Source organism: Thalassophryne amazonica, chromosome 23, assembly GCF_902500255.1.
Source record: "Thalassophryne amazonica chromosome 23, fThaAma1.1, whole genome shotgun sequence".
NCBI lineage: Eukaryota > Metazoa > Chordata > Actinopteri > Batrachoidiformes > Batrachoididae > Thalassophryne > Thalassophryne amazonica.
This window is the reverse complement of record NC_047125.1, coordinates 32,396,669-32,413,756: the sequence shown is the minus strand read 5'-3', so window position 1 is coordinate 32,413,756 and position 17,088 is coordinate 32,396,669. Positions and strand designations below refer to the sequence as shown.

General features: G+C 38.9%; 1 protein-coding gene across 1 annotated transcript in view; it reads left to right on the top strand.

The window, feature by feature from the left end:
- Positions 1 to 17,088, top strand: part of LOC117504767 — a 34,117-nt gene that overhangs the window by 5,428 nt on the left and 11,601 nt on the right. The window contains exon 5 of the mRNA XM_034164266.1: positions 8,215 to 8,334. Coding sequence (XP_034020157.1) covers positions 8,215 to 8,334 — 120 coding nt within the window. The remainder of the gene's footprint in view (positions 1 to 8,214; positions 8,335 to 17,088) is intronic.

The following is a 17,088-nucleotide window of genomic DNA, read 5'->3' as shown; positions in this document are numbered from 1 at the left end:
GATTTATAGCTTAGCCTACTAGCTATAATTTAGTTTTACAACAAGTCTCCAGACGAGGTAGATGTATACTGCAATCTTCTCCTGTATGAGCACTTAGGTTCCAGGAACTAAATCCTATAATATTATGTAGTAATTATATTTCTTGTATATGTTGTTTACTGCCCAGATTGTGTAAATGTCACTTATATACATGCTGTCCATATTCTTGAGCCGCTTAAGCCTGGTTCACACGGCAAGATAATTAGGCTGATATCGGACCCGATCTTCCCCTTCCAACAATCTTGTTGTACTTACCATGTGGCTGAACACCACACACTGCACGACCAACACTGTTAGATCTATGATTTTTATCTCCACGTGTGTGATCTTTCAGGTTTTGGAAAACTACAGATATTTTAAAATCCTGCCATGTGAACCAGGCTTAAGGTGGGTAGGGAGCGTTCCCATGGGATAAAAAAGCTTTTCAACCTACCATCCCTGGTTCTCAAGGCCAGGCACCTAAGTGGCTCTACTCTCTTTTTTAAGATATTTAGATGTATCTTAGTAAACACTAGTAGAGTTCCACCTCAGATTTGGAATGTATAATAGAAGATACACCTTACTGAATTTTCATGTGATTTTATTATGATAAATATTTTGACTAACTTAGATTTTACACTGATAATATCACAGACTGAGAGCTGAAAGTGAATTTTGAACTGAAATTAAGTTTTACTGTTGGATGAATGAATTTATTTCCACATGACAACATTCAGATTCTTCTTCTGAAAATATCATTTGGTTTTTAAAGACTTTGATGACAATAAAAATGTTGAATCATTTATTGTTTGTTCATTTATTTATTGCCTCCTGTCTGTTTCTTTGTCAAACCAGGAACATTTGAAAATGGAGACATTCTGTTTGGGAAGGATGCACAAATCCTCCTTGGAGAACCATTTATTCACATGTAGTGAGTTAGTTTGAGAAGATAATGAACTGTAGAATTCACTTTATTCATTTGATATCTCACAGACTCAACTCTAAATAGAACCTGTCATATTAATACACTTTGCACAAATACAGTAAAATTTATTAATTTATCAAACAAATGCTGCTGGACTCATGGGTTTAAATTTTTTTTTATTTTTAATTTTTTTTTTTTTTTTATAAATTAAACATTTTTTTATAGAATAAAACTTACAGTTTGTTCTATAAAGGTATTTTTTTTTTTTTACAGAATTATTCTGGCAACCACAGCTGCCACTTTCTTTTCCTGTAAAAACATATTGTTGTTATTATTATTTAAGAATGAACTTCGGACAATTTTGACAAAGTTTCTTAAAAAAAAATGAGTCACAGACCTGAATAAAAATAAAGAGGATTTGGAGAAGCAACACGTGTTCTTTAAGTGACACCCAGTGTCACCCAGAGGTAATTTATTTATAATTATTAAGGTGATTTTTGCATTTGCTCATGTATTTTGCAATTAATCAGTGCAGGTTAATCAGAATATCAATATACTTGAATGAAAATTTCTGCTTGCAAAAGTGAATTAATTAGACAAAACAATATAATAATTGTTTTAATCCAACATGTCAGGAGGTCCAGGGCTGAGTCCGGACTGTTTTATGTGAGCTCAAGAACCACCAACATTTTATTTTATTTATTATTTTACCTGTTTCTTTACATGTGCATCTATCAAAATTCATGTCAGTGTGGCATTAGAATCCAAACAGCTTCACTCATTAACTCATGTTTTACTAAGTTTAGCAAAAGCATTTCATTAATTGGTTTGATATACTTTTCTTTGATAAGGTTAATTAAGTTGAACCAACTTAATTTAAAGGTTTTGTCAACGTGAGGGATATATAGTCACAAATATGAAATGTTAAAACATAATTACAAAATATTAATTCACAATTCTGAGATAGTAAACATCAATTACAAAATATTACATCACAATTTTGTGATAGAAACTATTAATTACAAGATACTAACTTAAATTTGTGAGCTACAGTCGTGAATATGAAATGCTAAGTCATAATAAGTCAGTTTCTTGTAATTATTACTATTTCATAATTATGAGTTAGTGTTTTATAATCAGCAATTATTATCTGATATATCAGTTTTATAGTAAAAAGATAAAGGCACTGTCATCAGGGTAAGATGGTAATTACTAATTACAAAATACTGAGCCACAATTCAGAGACAGTAAATATTCATTACAAGATATTAACTCAGAATGATGAGATGAACTGGACTGTTGATGAAGGAAGAGCTGAGCCAGAAGCGGAGACTCTGGATTAACCAGTGGATTTACGCTCCTGTCCTCACCTGTGGTCATCAACTCTGGGTAATGCTTATACACTGAAAAAAATACTTTAGATCAACTTAAAAAAGTTATGTAATTTCTTACAGTTAATTTCTTTAGTTTTTCACAATGTATATTTATGATTTAGTTAAAACCATACATTTCCATTTAATGTCAACCAAAAAATATTAGCTTTCTCAAACACAAAACATTACATTAGTTCAAATTAAAAAGTTTATTTGTTTCAATGAACAAGGATCATTTTTCACTTTGATACAACCTATTTTTTTTTTTCATTTTAATAAAATGCAGATTTACAATTAAATCCAATGAAAGTTTTTATTTGGAAATTGATAAAATAAGTTTAGTAGCTTAGTTTGTCTCAAATTATATAAGCTTTGGTTGAAACCATAAATTTTAATTTAATGTCAATAATTTATTGCTCATGAGTTTCTTACTTGTTTATTTTGCTCATCTCATTAGTGTTATCAGTTATGCAGTAGTATCAGGTTTTGTTTTCTGTTAATTATTAGTCTTTGTTTGTTTTGTCATCTGGTTGTATTCTTCAATCATTGTCAGTTCCAGTTCAGTTTTGTCTTAGTGTTTATTTTCCTATTCAGTTTTTATGTAATTTATCTTCTATGTTTATTATAGCCTGATCCCGTCAGATCTCAGAAGCTAAGCAGGGCAGGATCTGGTTAGTACTTGGATGGGAGACCTCTTTGGAACACCAGCGGCTGTGTGTGTTTCTCCATGTAAAACTGGAGTTGCGTCAGGAAGGGCATCCGGCGTAAAACTTGTGCCAGTTACCAATGCGGGTCTGGCTGTATCCACTGTGGCGACCCCGAACAAAACTGGAAGCAGCCGAATGAACAACAACAACATCTTCTATGTTTATTATCTGATGGTTCACTTTATATTCTCATGTTCACGCTTAGTTCAGGTCTTGCGCATTGTACTATTTTGTTCTGTTCTCATTTGCTGGTCATGCTCTGTTCATAGTCCTCTGTTTCTGTTTGACCTTTGTTCTCAGTTTGCCCTTACGCCCATCTGATTTGGTTCACTTCACATCTCTACACCTGCCTCGTATCTTTCACTTACACTCTTGGCACCAGCTCACGTGTCTATTACATCACTCCACTCTGTGTTTCTGTTCCTTCACTATCTTGCACTGTGTTTAATCTTTGTCCACTAGCCATGCCCCCTTTCTAGCGTGCTCCACACACGCACTGTTATATGGCTGGGGGGGCCTGGCTGCCGGTTTGTTTCTGTCTTTTGGTTTTCCTCCCAGGTGGCGTGCATTTGGGACTGAGTGGCTGTGTTGCTGAGGCTGTCAGGACCTCACCCTGATCACCTGCGACTCGTCAGGACTCACAGCTGTGGTGCATCTGGATGGATTAGAACATGTTGGCATTTAAAACTGGAGTGCACAGTGTGTATTGGCCAGAGACTCGACCTTGTGACCAGACGGGTGAGATCGTCGTCTCGGGAGCCATCTCATCAACAGCGGATGCTGAGAACGTCCAGGTTTGATGCACAGTCTGTGAAAGAGGAGGGGGTGAGGTTTCACGCTCGTCAGCACACTTCCTGAGGTACGTTAGATTTTGTGACTAACAGTTATACAGTCAGTAAATGTGGTGTCCCTCACACCTTATTGTATTGAGCTGTTTGTTAGTCATGTATCAGCTTCCACTGCAGTGGAGTTTTGTGAACTGGATGTTCCATGCCTGCAGGTTGGGAAGCTGATCAGTAATCAAGCCAGGAAGTGTTTGCTGTTTGTACACCTTTAAGTGTTCTGTGTGTAGAGTGTGGATTCACATAATGGTTCCTTCTTTCACAGACTCGGTTGTTGCGGCCACCTGGGGGGTGTCGGCGGGGTCCTTGGGTCCGAAACAGCTTCTGGCTCCGGACCGTTAGCACTGCTGGGAGCGCACCACGCCAGGCCGCACCTTTTTGTTATTATATTATCACTGTTATGTATTAAATTCAGTTAGCCTTTGTACCGTGCTCTGCTTATTTCATACTGGGTCCTTCAAACGCTGGTCGGTTCTCCGAGCTGCGTCCGACACATAACACGCACCTCGTTAACACCACCTGTTCCTCAATTAGTCCACCAGCATTTAAACCCTCACAGTCTCACAGTTCCTTGCCAGATTGTTGTCGCGTTTGCACACTTTCCAGCCTTTTGTATCCGGTCCTGTTTTTGTCTTGCCATGTACCGATTGTTGTTCTGTTCTCCTTGACCATGCCTCTAGCCTCACCACAGAACTCTGTGTTTGCTCGTGCCTCCGACCTCTGCTCGTCCTTGACTGCGTCTCTGCCTAATCCTGATTGTGTTGCTGCTTGATTACCTGTGTACCGAACCGAAGCCTGGAATAAAGACCATGTTTTCTCTTATTTACACCTAAGCCATGTCTGGGAGCTTGCATTGTGGGTCCAGCTGCTACGGTTGCTGGGCAGCTCATCCTGACAGTAAGAGTACGGGAAAGGTTATTAACCCTTTAGGTGCCACCGGAGCAATACAGCACCACAGTCATTTGCTGTGAGGTGTGTGTGGAGGTGCTGAGACAGGTCTTCATCTGTCTATTAACTGTTGAAAAAAAATGCATGGTGCATGTCAGGGACATGGAGCTTAGGCCTGGGCTACTTCTGAACATTTAGCTTACTACACTGAAAAAAATGATACTTTAGATCAACTTAAAAAAATTGATGTAATTTGTTACAGCTAATTTTTTTAGTTTTTCACAATGTATACGAGGTCTATTAGATAATAAACCGACCCTTTTATTTTTTTTTAACTATATGGATTTGAATGACGTGTGATTACACCAATCATGCTTGAACCCTCATGCGCATGCGTGAGTTTTTTCACGCCTGTCGGTGACGTCATTTCCCTGTGGGCAGGCCTTAAGTGAGATGTGGTCCCGCCCTCTCGGCTGAATTCCTTTGTTTCACACGCTGCTCGAGACGGCGCGCGTTGCTTTATCAAAATTTTTTCTGGACCTGTGAGGAATATCAGAGTGGACACTATTCGAGAAATTAAGATGGTTTTCGGTGAAAAGTTTAAAGGCTGATGAGAGATTATGGGGTGTTTCTGTCGGTGTAAGGACTTCCCACGGAGCTGGACGTCGCGCAGCGCTTCCAGGCGCTGTCGTCGGCCTGTTTCAACCTGAAAACATCCTAATTTAAGGCTTAATTCACCCAGGACGTCGTGAGAGAACAGAGAAGATTCAGAAGAGGCCGGCATGAGGACTTTATGCAGACATTCCACTGTTTAAGGACATTTTTTAATGAAAGACATGCGCGCAAATTCGCCGAGTCATTTCCGTGACGACTCGGTGCGCCGCGACAGGAAAAACACCTCCGTGTTGAAAACCATTTGTAAAATTCAGGCGGCTTTTGATGGCTTTCTACAAGTGAGTAACTGAGAAATTGTTTAACAGCTTGGGCATGTTCCAACTTGCCCGTTAAGGTTTCCAACGGAGGTGTTATTCCTGTGGCGGCCCCCCGCGGTCGGGTCCGGCCCGACATGCGACTCTGCCCGCACGTTCTTTCATTACAAAATGTCCGTTAACAATGGAAGGTCCGAATAAACTCCTCATGCCGACTTCTTCTGAAAGTTCTCTGTTCTCTGACGACTTACGGGGGTCAACAGAGCCTGAAATGTGGAAGTTTTCAACTTGAAACGGCGAGACGCTGCCACCTCGAAGCGCAGATCGCCGTCAGGTGCCGTGGGCCGTCCTTACGGCGACACTACCAGACCAAAATCTCTCATCAGCCGTTAAAATTTTTACCGAAAACCAGCTGAATTTATCGAATGGTGTCCACTCAGTTGTGCCTTACAGTTTTGAAAAATTTTTGATCAAACAAAGCAGCAGTCTCTGAGCCATTCCTAAACAATGAAAAAATCGACGAGAGGGTGGGCGACTCCTCACTCAAAGACTGCCCACAGGCAAATGACGTAACCGACAGGTGTGAAAAAACTCTCGCATGCCCACGAGGGTTCAAGCATGTCTGATGTAATCACACGTGATTCAAATCCATATGGTGTTTGAAAAAAATAATAAGGTCGGATACTTTTCTAATAGACTTCGTATTTATGATTTGGTAAAGTCATTCCAGCAGATTTAAGCTGGAAATCACAATTTTCCATCAGACCAACGTAAATAAGTACTTTGAATGAAGTGCACTGATGTTTCACTTTCTTAAGTGTATTATTTTTACTTTTTTTTCAAACGACCAATCAAAAAAAAATTGTTGCCTAAAGGGTTAAGAGTGGGGGGGATTATTAAGTCTTAAAATAATGTATAGATTATCGAGGGGGTTTTCAGAACGTAATCCCCACACTGACAGACCACTGTAAGTACACACTTAAATTACACTGGTATACAGACAATCTGCTTCAGAAACAAATTTAGTTAAACGTTCATCCCCTGTCACACATAGCAAGAATGTGGAGGAACCATTCCAACACGGCAAATACTGCCATAATCCAACACAGTCAGCAGGAAAAGAGGCGTGGTCAACTGCAGTCCAAACACATCGGGACTGCCACGTGCACACCTGCAGGATGCAGCCCAAACATATTTTAGACAACAGTCAGATAATACAGACTGCTGTCAGACGCCACCGACATTGGAGCTGTCACTCACCCACTCACTCACTCACTCACTCACTCACTCACCCACGCAATCAAATCTCTGCTTGTCCTCACGTTCCCAGCGCTAAAGTGACCTCTCATCATTGTGTGTCTCACATGACAGTGTGCACGCGTGTACGTGTGTAGAACGGGTGATCAAAGCAGAGTGCGAGTGTGCAGCTGAAATGTTTGCTGAGCTGTGTGTATATGTATGCGCGCACACGAGCACTGGAGCTGATGTGCATCCGAGTATACTGACAGCTGTCAGTGATTGCCTGTTGTACAGTCCAGTGAAAAATCCTTTTAGGTGTTTGATCAGTATATACTTGCATTGCGAGCTTTTATTCATCCGGCTGGACTCTTTAACTGCCGCTGAGCTGCTGCTGGCATGTGGCCAACTTCCCACATGTGCAGCTTTGAGATGCAGCCAGTGGACTTTCTCTTTTCTAAACTCTTTTTTGTTGTCATTTTACTTGATACACATCTTAACACAACTGTAGTCGGATTATCGTTGTGGGACGGCACTTCACATGGGATTTATTCAGCTCATCGACATTGCCAGCACACAGCGCAGCCGGGTGAAAGGGACTTGACCAGCTGTCTGCCCTGCGCTATAGGACCACGAAGTACCGGAGGTGAGTTAAATGTTTATTTATGTCGTCATGTGCTGGGCAAACATTTCCACATCATACCTGCTACAGACGTAGGAGGCGTATGTGTAATAACATGTATGATACAGCGGTGACATCCCATTCAGCTGCGTTGCAGGGCGCTGCACCGACCCTCTGATGCGCGCACAGTGACACAGACATGTTACTACATAATATTTCCTTCGCCCTCTCTGGCCGGGGTACAGTGGAGTTGGACAAACGTGGCACAGCATGTCGACAGGCTTTGCTAGGATCATTCGATCTGAGAGCTCAATCAACTGCGATCACATCGTTTCTGATCCTGTTTATGCCGCCATCAGAATATGTAGATTGCGGTCAAATGGTCGTGAGATTACATATGGATCGCTGTCGGATAGGTGTCCCATCTCAACAGCGCACGGAGAATTATGAACATGTGCTTTATGCTCGGGGCCACCGGCCAATTTCGACCAACTGTGTGGACTTTCACAGGTGGCTGTCAGAAGGTTTTGGAACTGAAATCCAACACCTTTCAGATGCACGCCAATTTACAACTCCAATGGCACTCTGTGTGATTCCAGCTATGTGTGATGGGGGGTATATAATTAAGGGTTCCTGAGACTGAAAATGATTTTCTAATTTTTCTTGTCTTCTAGTGTCAGCTCATCAAAGGATCGTCTTACTGGGAAAAACTGGAGTTGGGAAAAGCAGCTTCGCCAACCTCCTGACTAAAGATAACGTGTTTGAAGTAAACCATTCTGCAGAGGCTGGAACAAGTAAATGCAAAACAAAATCCACAACTGTCAGTGGAAGATCAATCACTGTGATTGATACTCCAGGTTTCTTTGACACAAACATGGATGAGAACAAGAACAAAGAAGAGATCTTGAGGTGTATCATAGTCTTCTCCAGGACCTCACGTTTTTCTCATTCTGCTTAAAGTGGAGGCATTCAGAGAACAAGAGAAGGTGGTTATCAAAAAAATAAGTAAACTTTTCTCAGAAGAATCTTTCAGATTTGCTGCAGTTGTCTTCACTCATGGTGATCAGCTCCCTGAAGGACAGAGAATTGAGCAGTTTGTTGCTAAACCTGATGCTCTGAGAGATCTGGTGGTGACCGATGTGGTCACCGATGTCACGTCATCAACCGATGTCACGTCATCCACATTAAATACTGGAAGAAACCAAAGGACGACTACAGGAACAACGATGTCCAGGTGGCTGAACTGTTCAAGAGTATTGACAAGATCATACAGGAAAATAATGGAGGATACTACACCAACGAGATGCTCCAAAAAGTTAAGAAACAAATAGCAGCAGAAGAAAAACACATCAGAGAGTCATCAGGAGCAGCAGGCCTCATAGCAAAAATGAAGGCAGCAGTATTTAGAGCAGTCGGTGTGGGATTAGGTGCAGGAGCAGTTCTGGTCCCCCCAAAAATTGTAAAAGTTATACATTTGTCCAGAGCTCTGCAACAACATGTTGAAAAGGTTTTGTTGGTGATCATTTTCTACACAATCCTGATTTTATAATTTTGTTTCCAACTCTTATTTGTCGGACATTTCCTCTTACTGCTGTTGGCAGTATTTTTATTATTATGTTTTTAGAGATATATCTCACAAACAACTGCTTTAAAAAAATGGACTTTGGTCTTGTTTGAACATTTTTCATTAAAATAAATAAATAAAACTAAAAATCTCTTTGAAGTGTTATTCAGTGGAAAATGTGGTGGTTTATATTTTTTCTTTCAAGGTGCCGCTTTTTTTTTCATTTCTTATTCTTTTTTTTGGGGGGGGGGTTCAATTAAGGCTTTTTAACATCTCATATTAGTTTTACGAGTTTTAAAAAGGAGGGGAATAACAAAAGAAAACACATTTATAAAAAGTAGTCTTCACATGACACAAATTTTATTAAAAATGGAACACAAAACTTCCTTTTCTGAAATGGAGATGAAACTGGAATTTACTGTTGAGGCCGAATAAAAGAATGATTGTTTTTTGTTGAAAAGACTGATTTCCTGTGTGACTGGCATGTGATTTTATTATAATTATTTTGAGTAATTTAGTAGATAATGATATTGATTGATATTGATATTGCAAGGTCAAGTTCACAGGAAGGTCAAGTTCACAGGAAGGTCAAACATTAAAATCAACAAAACAACTTTCCAACAACAACTAACAATAACCTAATCTTACTCCTTCCCCCCACCCTAACCATAACCACCCCGACCCCCTGCTTCACTTTTAATTTTGTGCAGCCATCACGGAATGAATGAGACTGAATTCGTGCTTCCGTGATGAAAATGAGCTACTTTTCTTCACAATATCATGAACCAATAGATTAATGTATATTTTGTGCTGCTGAAGCACGCCTTACTGTGAGACCAGGTTGGAAAATCACCAAAACAACTTTCTTGGTCACAATTTTTGAAAATTTGCCTCCAAACGTCATTGGATGATAGTAGGTCTGGTGCATCAGCCATTACCTGGGATAATCAACTGACTTTGTTAAAGCGTTAAGACATCATTTGGTGTCATCATGATCACAAAAATGTGCAAAATTTTGACATTTAAGGGAGTAAAAAAGCGTGTAGATCAGCATTGCAGACTTTTGTATGTTCACATGTAGCAGCCTTAAGGAGATAACGTTCAGCACACAAAACGGTCAAGGTCAAGGTCAAACACTAAAATAACCAAAGGAAAAAAAAATGAAACTTTGCTGGTCACAATTTGCGCTTTTTTTACCTCCGAATTTGGCATGAATATAGTGAATGGCCATCAGTCCCTTCTCATGGTGGTCATTCTTTGCGGTCTCTCTTGTTCATCTTTTCTCAAGATACCCGTCACCCTCAGGGTGACAGTTTTCATTTCATATTTTATTTTCTTGTGACGTCAGTCTGTTTTGCTGTAAATTGATCCGTGTTCATACTGTGACACAGAGAAAGAGTGAACACTCACAGTCAGGACGTCTCACACAGCTGACAATTGTCTCTGCACATGTCACACACACACGGGAACTGAACACTGATTTATTCAGATATGACATTCAAAATCAATCAATTCCATCTAAACTGTGTGAGCATCTCTCTTTTTGCAGTTTTCTCTGCACACATATGTTGCATCAATACTTCATGTTGAAACTATTCTGCTACTACTCTGTTCATTCAGTCATTTACAGAATGAAAGTTTTTGTTTAGCAAAATTTTCCAACAAGGAATTTGAGAAGAAAAAAAAAATTACACAATTTTAACCTGTTTGCTGCAAGAATTTGCTGTTGTTGCTCTGTTATATAATCCATCTTTGTTAAGTTAACATGAATTTTATGATCATAATAAATCTGTAATAAAAGTTTTTATCATTGTAAAAAAAAACTCTGGCATTTGTGTATTTGTTTGTTATCATTTGAATCAACAAGACAAATATATTGTGAAATGACCTTTCAAATTCATTGGGTTAAAATCTTCTGGATTTATTAAATTTATTTATTGAACATCATGTTGATCAATTCACTATTTCTTCATTATTATTTACAATTTGTCTTTGTGAAATCATGTGTTGGACATTAAAAAAAAAACATTCTGAACAGGATAAATGTGTCTGTTTCTGTAGAAAAAAGTTCAAACTGTCACACGTTAGGAAAGTGTAATGACACAGACCCACAACAGGGGGCGTAAATGAACGGACAATAGATGAGTCAGAAATACAACACTTTACTGTTGTGAAATGTGCACAACGAAATACAGACAAATGCAGAATTTGGTTCACAATCAAAATATACAAAGTGACGTGTGGGTAGGCTCGAGGATAGGAGACGTCCGTCCCGAGTAGAACCGGATCCCACACGATTTCCACTGCCACCGAACCCGAAGGATACTGGAGCCGCCAAGACAGAAGTAAATGAGTGTGTGACAAACACACCCAGTAAACAGTCAGCAAGTTCTTCTTGTATTAGTCGGGTGGGAAAAACACCTCCACCTCAAGTACACAGTTTATGCAGAGTCTGTAATCCTACTTATTGAAGTTCGGGGTGAGGAGTGAAGTGCGTCACTCCTCCACCATCCGCGAACCCAGCCTCCAGCTGAAAGTAGCGATCAAGACACCTGCAAACAGTTCAACACACACGAAAACAAGTAACGTGCGTCAACACAACGGCTGAGAATTTACCGTGAAGGTAGATGATATCTCGGCGACGAGGTGGAGATGTCGTCCGGCTTTTGTGTGTGTGGGTGATGACCAGGTGACAGCTGTCACCCCGGTTGTTCCTGTGAGGCGGCAGCGCCCTCTCGTGCCTGAAGCCCGCACTTCAGGCAGGGCGCCCTTTGGTAGTGGGCCAGCAGTACCTCCTCTTCAGCGGCCCACACAACACCACAAATAATAAAAACACGAAGCAATTTTTTTTGTTTGTCTCATTTCCAACAATAATTTTCGGGACAGTAAAAGCCTTTTTCAATTAACAATAATGTTTTTTATATAAATAATAATAATTCTCCTCAGATACAATTGACCCCTGACGTCATTTGTGCAAACTGTTTTTTACGACCTGTAGCTGCTGTAAGGTGGGTAAACAGCGACCTCTGGCCGCCACATGGTTCCACATCACAAAAACCTGTAATTTCTTCAGTTCTAGTTTGTGAACCATAACCTGAACTACCCGGTGATACCCGCTGAGCAGCAGAGCCAACATTAGGATGATGTCTTCAAAAATAAAATTCTCGTCACTTTCGCGTCACTTAGACAAAGCCCCGAAATAAAAAAAAAAAAAAAGAATGACATCTGCTCTCATGTTGGACTTAGATTTATGTTTAGGAATAAAGTGTTTTTCAGAGATAATGTGTTTTTTTTTTTATTTCAGCCTTCTTCATGGTATTTTTTACTTCTGTTTTTCAGTATAACAAATCTCTATGTATCTGTTATGGTTAGGTGTCCAGACAGGCCCGGACCAGTACAAGGTGATGAACTCAAACGCTGGGAGCACTGACGAGAACGGGTTGCAAACGAAAAGAGATTTATTTACAATAATGGTGAACAGAGGAATAAACGTGCTGAGCTGGTTAGACAGCTTGCTGAACCAAAACAGGGCCTGCTTGTAGCGATGGAAGTCTGGGAGCTGCAGTGCACACGCGGACAGACTTGGGAGTCTGAGAATGAGCTGGAATCCTGGAGTATACGGGAACTGGATCCGGATCCATGTGGGACGCAACGAGCCAAGGACGAGGAACACGTACACTGTGAAGCCTTTAGGAACAAACAGTTCACAGTAGACTTTAAACAGGAATGTTCACAGGTCAGGGAATAAAGTTCACAAACTAGGAAATAAGGTTTACTGTCCAGAAGTTATTCAGAGTTCATGAACTGTCTTCAGAGGTCAGAGGTCAAGTGCTACTCGTCTTGCGACGCAGTTCCAGTTAAGCAGGACTTGACTTTAGAAACCACTTGGAAAGTTCTTAGTGGTTCAATATCAGAGTTCAAATTGTTCTTGGAAAACAGTTCTTTGAAATCATTCTTGGTACTGGTTCTTGGAAACAATTCTTGGATACAGTTCTCAGTCATGCACAGTCACAAACAGGAGTAGCGTGAGAACGGGATTTCACAGACATGCAGGAACTTAACTGAAGCGTGGCAAAGCTGAGAACCAACAAGTTCAGAAGTGACGTAGTGATTGGCAGTGGCGTAGGAGCCAGGAGCGTATGCAACATGGAAGCTGCGCAGGAGGGTGTGTGGAAACACCAGAAATATCAATGAGCTCTAATACGGAAATTAGAGTTAGCCAGGTAACCTTGAAATGAGCTGTGGAAATGTCAGAGATCAGACGTCAGAGCGCTTGGAAGCGGCAGGAAAGATGAGGTAACGATCATGAAGGATCAGTCTCAGAGAGAGTCACGGAAGACTCTGGCTTCATGGAAAGAAAGAATCCGGCAAAGACTGAGCTCAAAGCCGGGGGTTTAAGTAGCCCACTCCTGATGAGCCGCTCATGTGTTAAGTGTGAGAAGAAGAGAGTTGCCGTGTTCCTCGGCTCTGCAGCGCACCACCTGGAGGGAAAACAGACAAATTACACACAAGAGGTTAAAAAAGGGCAAGGGCAAAGGCCGACCATGATAGTATCACCAACAAAATGTTCTGAATTACAATAAAAACTGAAAGTAAAAAAGCGTTATTTTGAGAACAAGCGGAAATAATCTGTGAACATGTTTGACCTGACAGTTTGTTTGGTTTCTTGTGAACACCTGAAGATTTACTGGAAAAGACAAAAATGTGCATGAAGTGAACAAACCATTTAAAATTTTACAGAGCAATTATTATCCATCCAATTCTGTAGTAGCTTACTCCAATTAAGGGTCACCAGGGGGCCGGAGCCGATCCCAGCAGTCAGGGGGTGTGAAGCGGGTTAACCCTGAACCGGAAGCCATGAGAATGTCACATATCTGAAAATACTCATACGAAAGTGCCTTGATTGAGAGAGTGCGACATGATGAGTTAAAAAAAAAAAAAAAGGTCACATGACTCATGGTGCCATCTTGGGTTCAAAATAGCGTTCGCTGTTAATCTATCTGCATGTAAATCAGCCATTTTATTTATTTATTCACTGAAAATGCCTATGTTGTTGGGTATTTGGAGGCACAAATAGACACAACAAAGGCTTCAAGATGTACAGATTCACTTCAGATCCGAACAGAAGACAAATTCGGGAAAATAGTCAGCCGTGTGGGATGGAAGCGACTTCATCATCAAAGCTTTGCGAGGTAAATTTATTGTTCAGTCCCATGTAGAGAAAAACTCACCTAAACCATGCTGATTACAAATGGACCAGAAAAGTCCACACATTTACAGCACAAAGTCGGTAAAAGAGGAAATTGTTTAGCTTACCTTTGATTTGGAGGTGACGATTGTAGAAAGAAAAACTTGTTGAGGGTCACATTAGTCCAGAATAAAGTATAATCCAGAGACAGAAAACTTTAAAACTGTCATGCACATCATTGCACGACACAGAATTACAGAGCTGCAGAAGCATAAATCAGGCTTTAAATTTATTAAATAAATCATCATAAATTGTAAAGTTATGTAAATTTGATAGCTTAGCTATTTTTTATATTTATTTTGATAGTACCTGTACCTGCATGTGTTGCTGTATGTGGTTAAATGATTTTAAAAAAATGTTGAAAACATAAAAGGTTCATTCTGTATATAGTTCAGCGCAGTTGGAACCAAAATGGCGCCATGTTCTGAGTTGAGGCCACTCTCTAATCAAGACACTTTAGTTAATAATAAAGATGAAGGCTGCAGTACTTGGGGTGAGTCTGGGCCCACGTTTATCAAACCATGTCAATGAATCAAACTATGTGTACATACACACATTAATATCATCAGTCACATGACTTCCTATGATGAAGGTCAATCAACAGGAGACTGTAAACATGTGTATGAGCCTGTTTCACACTCCCATCTTTAGCCATGAACGGATGTAGACCTTCCCTCAGTTAATCATTTGCATATTAACAAACTGTCTGCAGCGCACGTTATTAGACACAGTCATGGAAATAAAGATAAAGAGTGAAGAAACACATTTCTACCACATGTGATGCTGAAACACTCAGAGAAGTTAAAGAGGCTTGTTAAAGCTACAGACTCAGTTATTTAGTGTAGTTTACTAGTTTCTGAACCCTTAATGATCATATTAATATAGATGTGTGAAGAAAAGAGTAAATAAACCATGGCTGACAAAGGGAATAAAAAATGCTTGTGCAAAGAAAAACTATTTATACAGGTGCTTTTTAAAATTGCAAACAAAGGAATCAGAACATAAATACAAAAAATATAAAAATAAACTATTAACAATAATTAGGAAACAAAAAAAAAAGATTATTACAGTGAAAAACTAAATAAGAGTAAAGATAATATGAGGGTAACATGGGGAATTATAAAAAGTGTGATTGATAGTGATGGAACGAAAGAAACTATTCCAAATTACTTTGTTAAGGAAAATAAAGAGATATATGATATAAAGAAGTTGCAAATGGGTTTAATGATTATTTTTCAAATGTAGGGTCAGTCTGGTGGGAAATAAACCAATAATAGAAGATAAATTATGTACATTGGTAAATACGGTCAATAGTATTTTCCTGGACAATGTGGAAAAAGATGAAATAAGAAATATTGTAAAAAACTGTGTAAGCAAAAGATCAACTGACCATGAAGATTTAGACATGATGACTGTAAAAGTATAATAGAAATTGTTATTGAACCATTTACTTATATTGTAATCTGTCTCTGTCAACTGGGGTTTTTCCAGATGAAATGAAAATTGCTAAGGTAGTCCCATTATATAAAAATGGAGACAAACATAATTTTTCTAATTACAGGCCAGTATCATTGCTTCCACAGTTTTCTAAAATTATGGAAAAAGTTTTGTAACAAGATTGGATAAATTTATTGAGAAACATCATATTTTAAATAATGCTCAGTATGGATTCAGAACAAAACATTCGACAGCTATGGCAATTATGGAACTAATAGAGAAAATATCAACAACAATAGATAATAAGGATTATTTTGTAAGTATTTTTATTGACCTGAAAAAGGCTTTTGATGTTATAGACCACTCAAGATTGCTCCACAAGTTACAACAATATGGAATAAGAGGTGTTGCACATCAGTGGGTAAAAAGCTACTTAGAAAATAGAAAAACAGTTTGTTCAGATAAATAATACCAAATCAGAATTGTGTAACATTATTTATGGAGTACCACAAGGATCGGTACTTGGACCCAAACTGTTTATTTTGTATATCAATGATTTTGTGAATGTATCCAATGTGCTTGGCAGCATTTTATTTGCTGATGATACAACGCTGTTTTACTCTGGATCAGATATACAGGAAGTAGCACAAGTGATAAATACAGAGTTGGAAAAAGTTAAACATTGGTTTGATATAAACAGATTGTCACTAAATATTAATAAGACAAATTTCATATTGTTTAATGATAGAGCGAAAGAAAATAATGTGTCATTACAAATAGATGGAATGGATATACAAAGGGTAAAAGAAATGAAATTTTTAGGAGTCATGATTGATGAAGATCTTACATGGAAGTCACACATAAATTACATAAAAGGAAAAATAGCGAAAGCCATTGCTGTTTTGCATAAAGTAAAATATTCATTAAATAGTTATGGTTTATTAACATTGTACAATTCATTGATTGTCCCATATTTAACTTACTGTGTAGAAATCTGGGGATCAACATATACAACCTATATACAACCTTTATTTATTTTGCAGAAAAGAGCTTTAAAAGTGATTAGTAACAGTGGTTTTAGAGATCCATCTAATCCATTGTTTATTAAGTATAGGGTACTTAAATTTCATGATTTAGTTGATTTGAAAATATTACAAACGATGTACCAAGTTAATAAAATACTTTACCAACAAACATTCAAATATGTTTGAAAAAAGAGTAAGTAGTTATAAATTGAAAGGAATAGAAGTCTTTAAAAAACCAAGATTTAGAACCAAAGTAAAGGAAAGGAGTATTGCA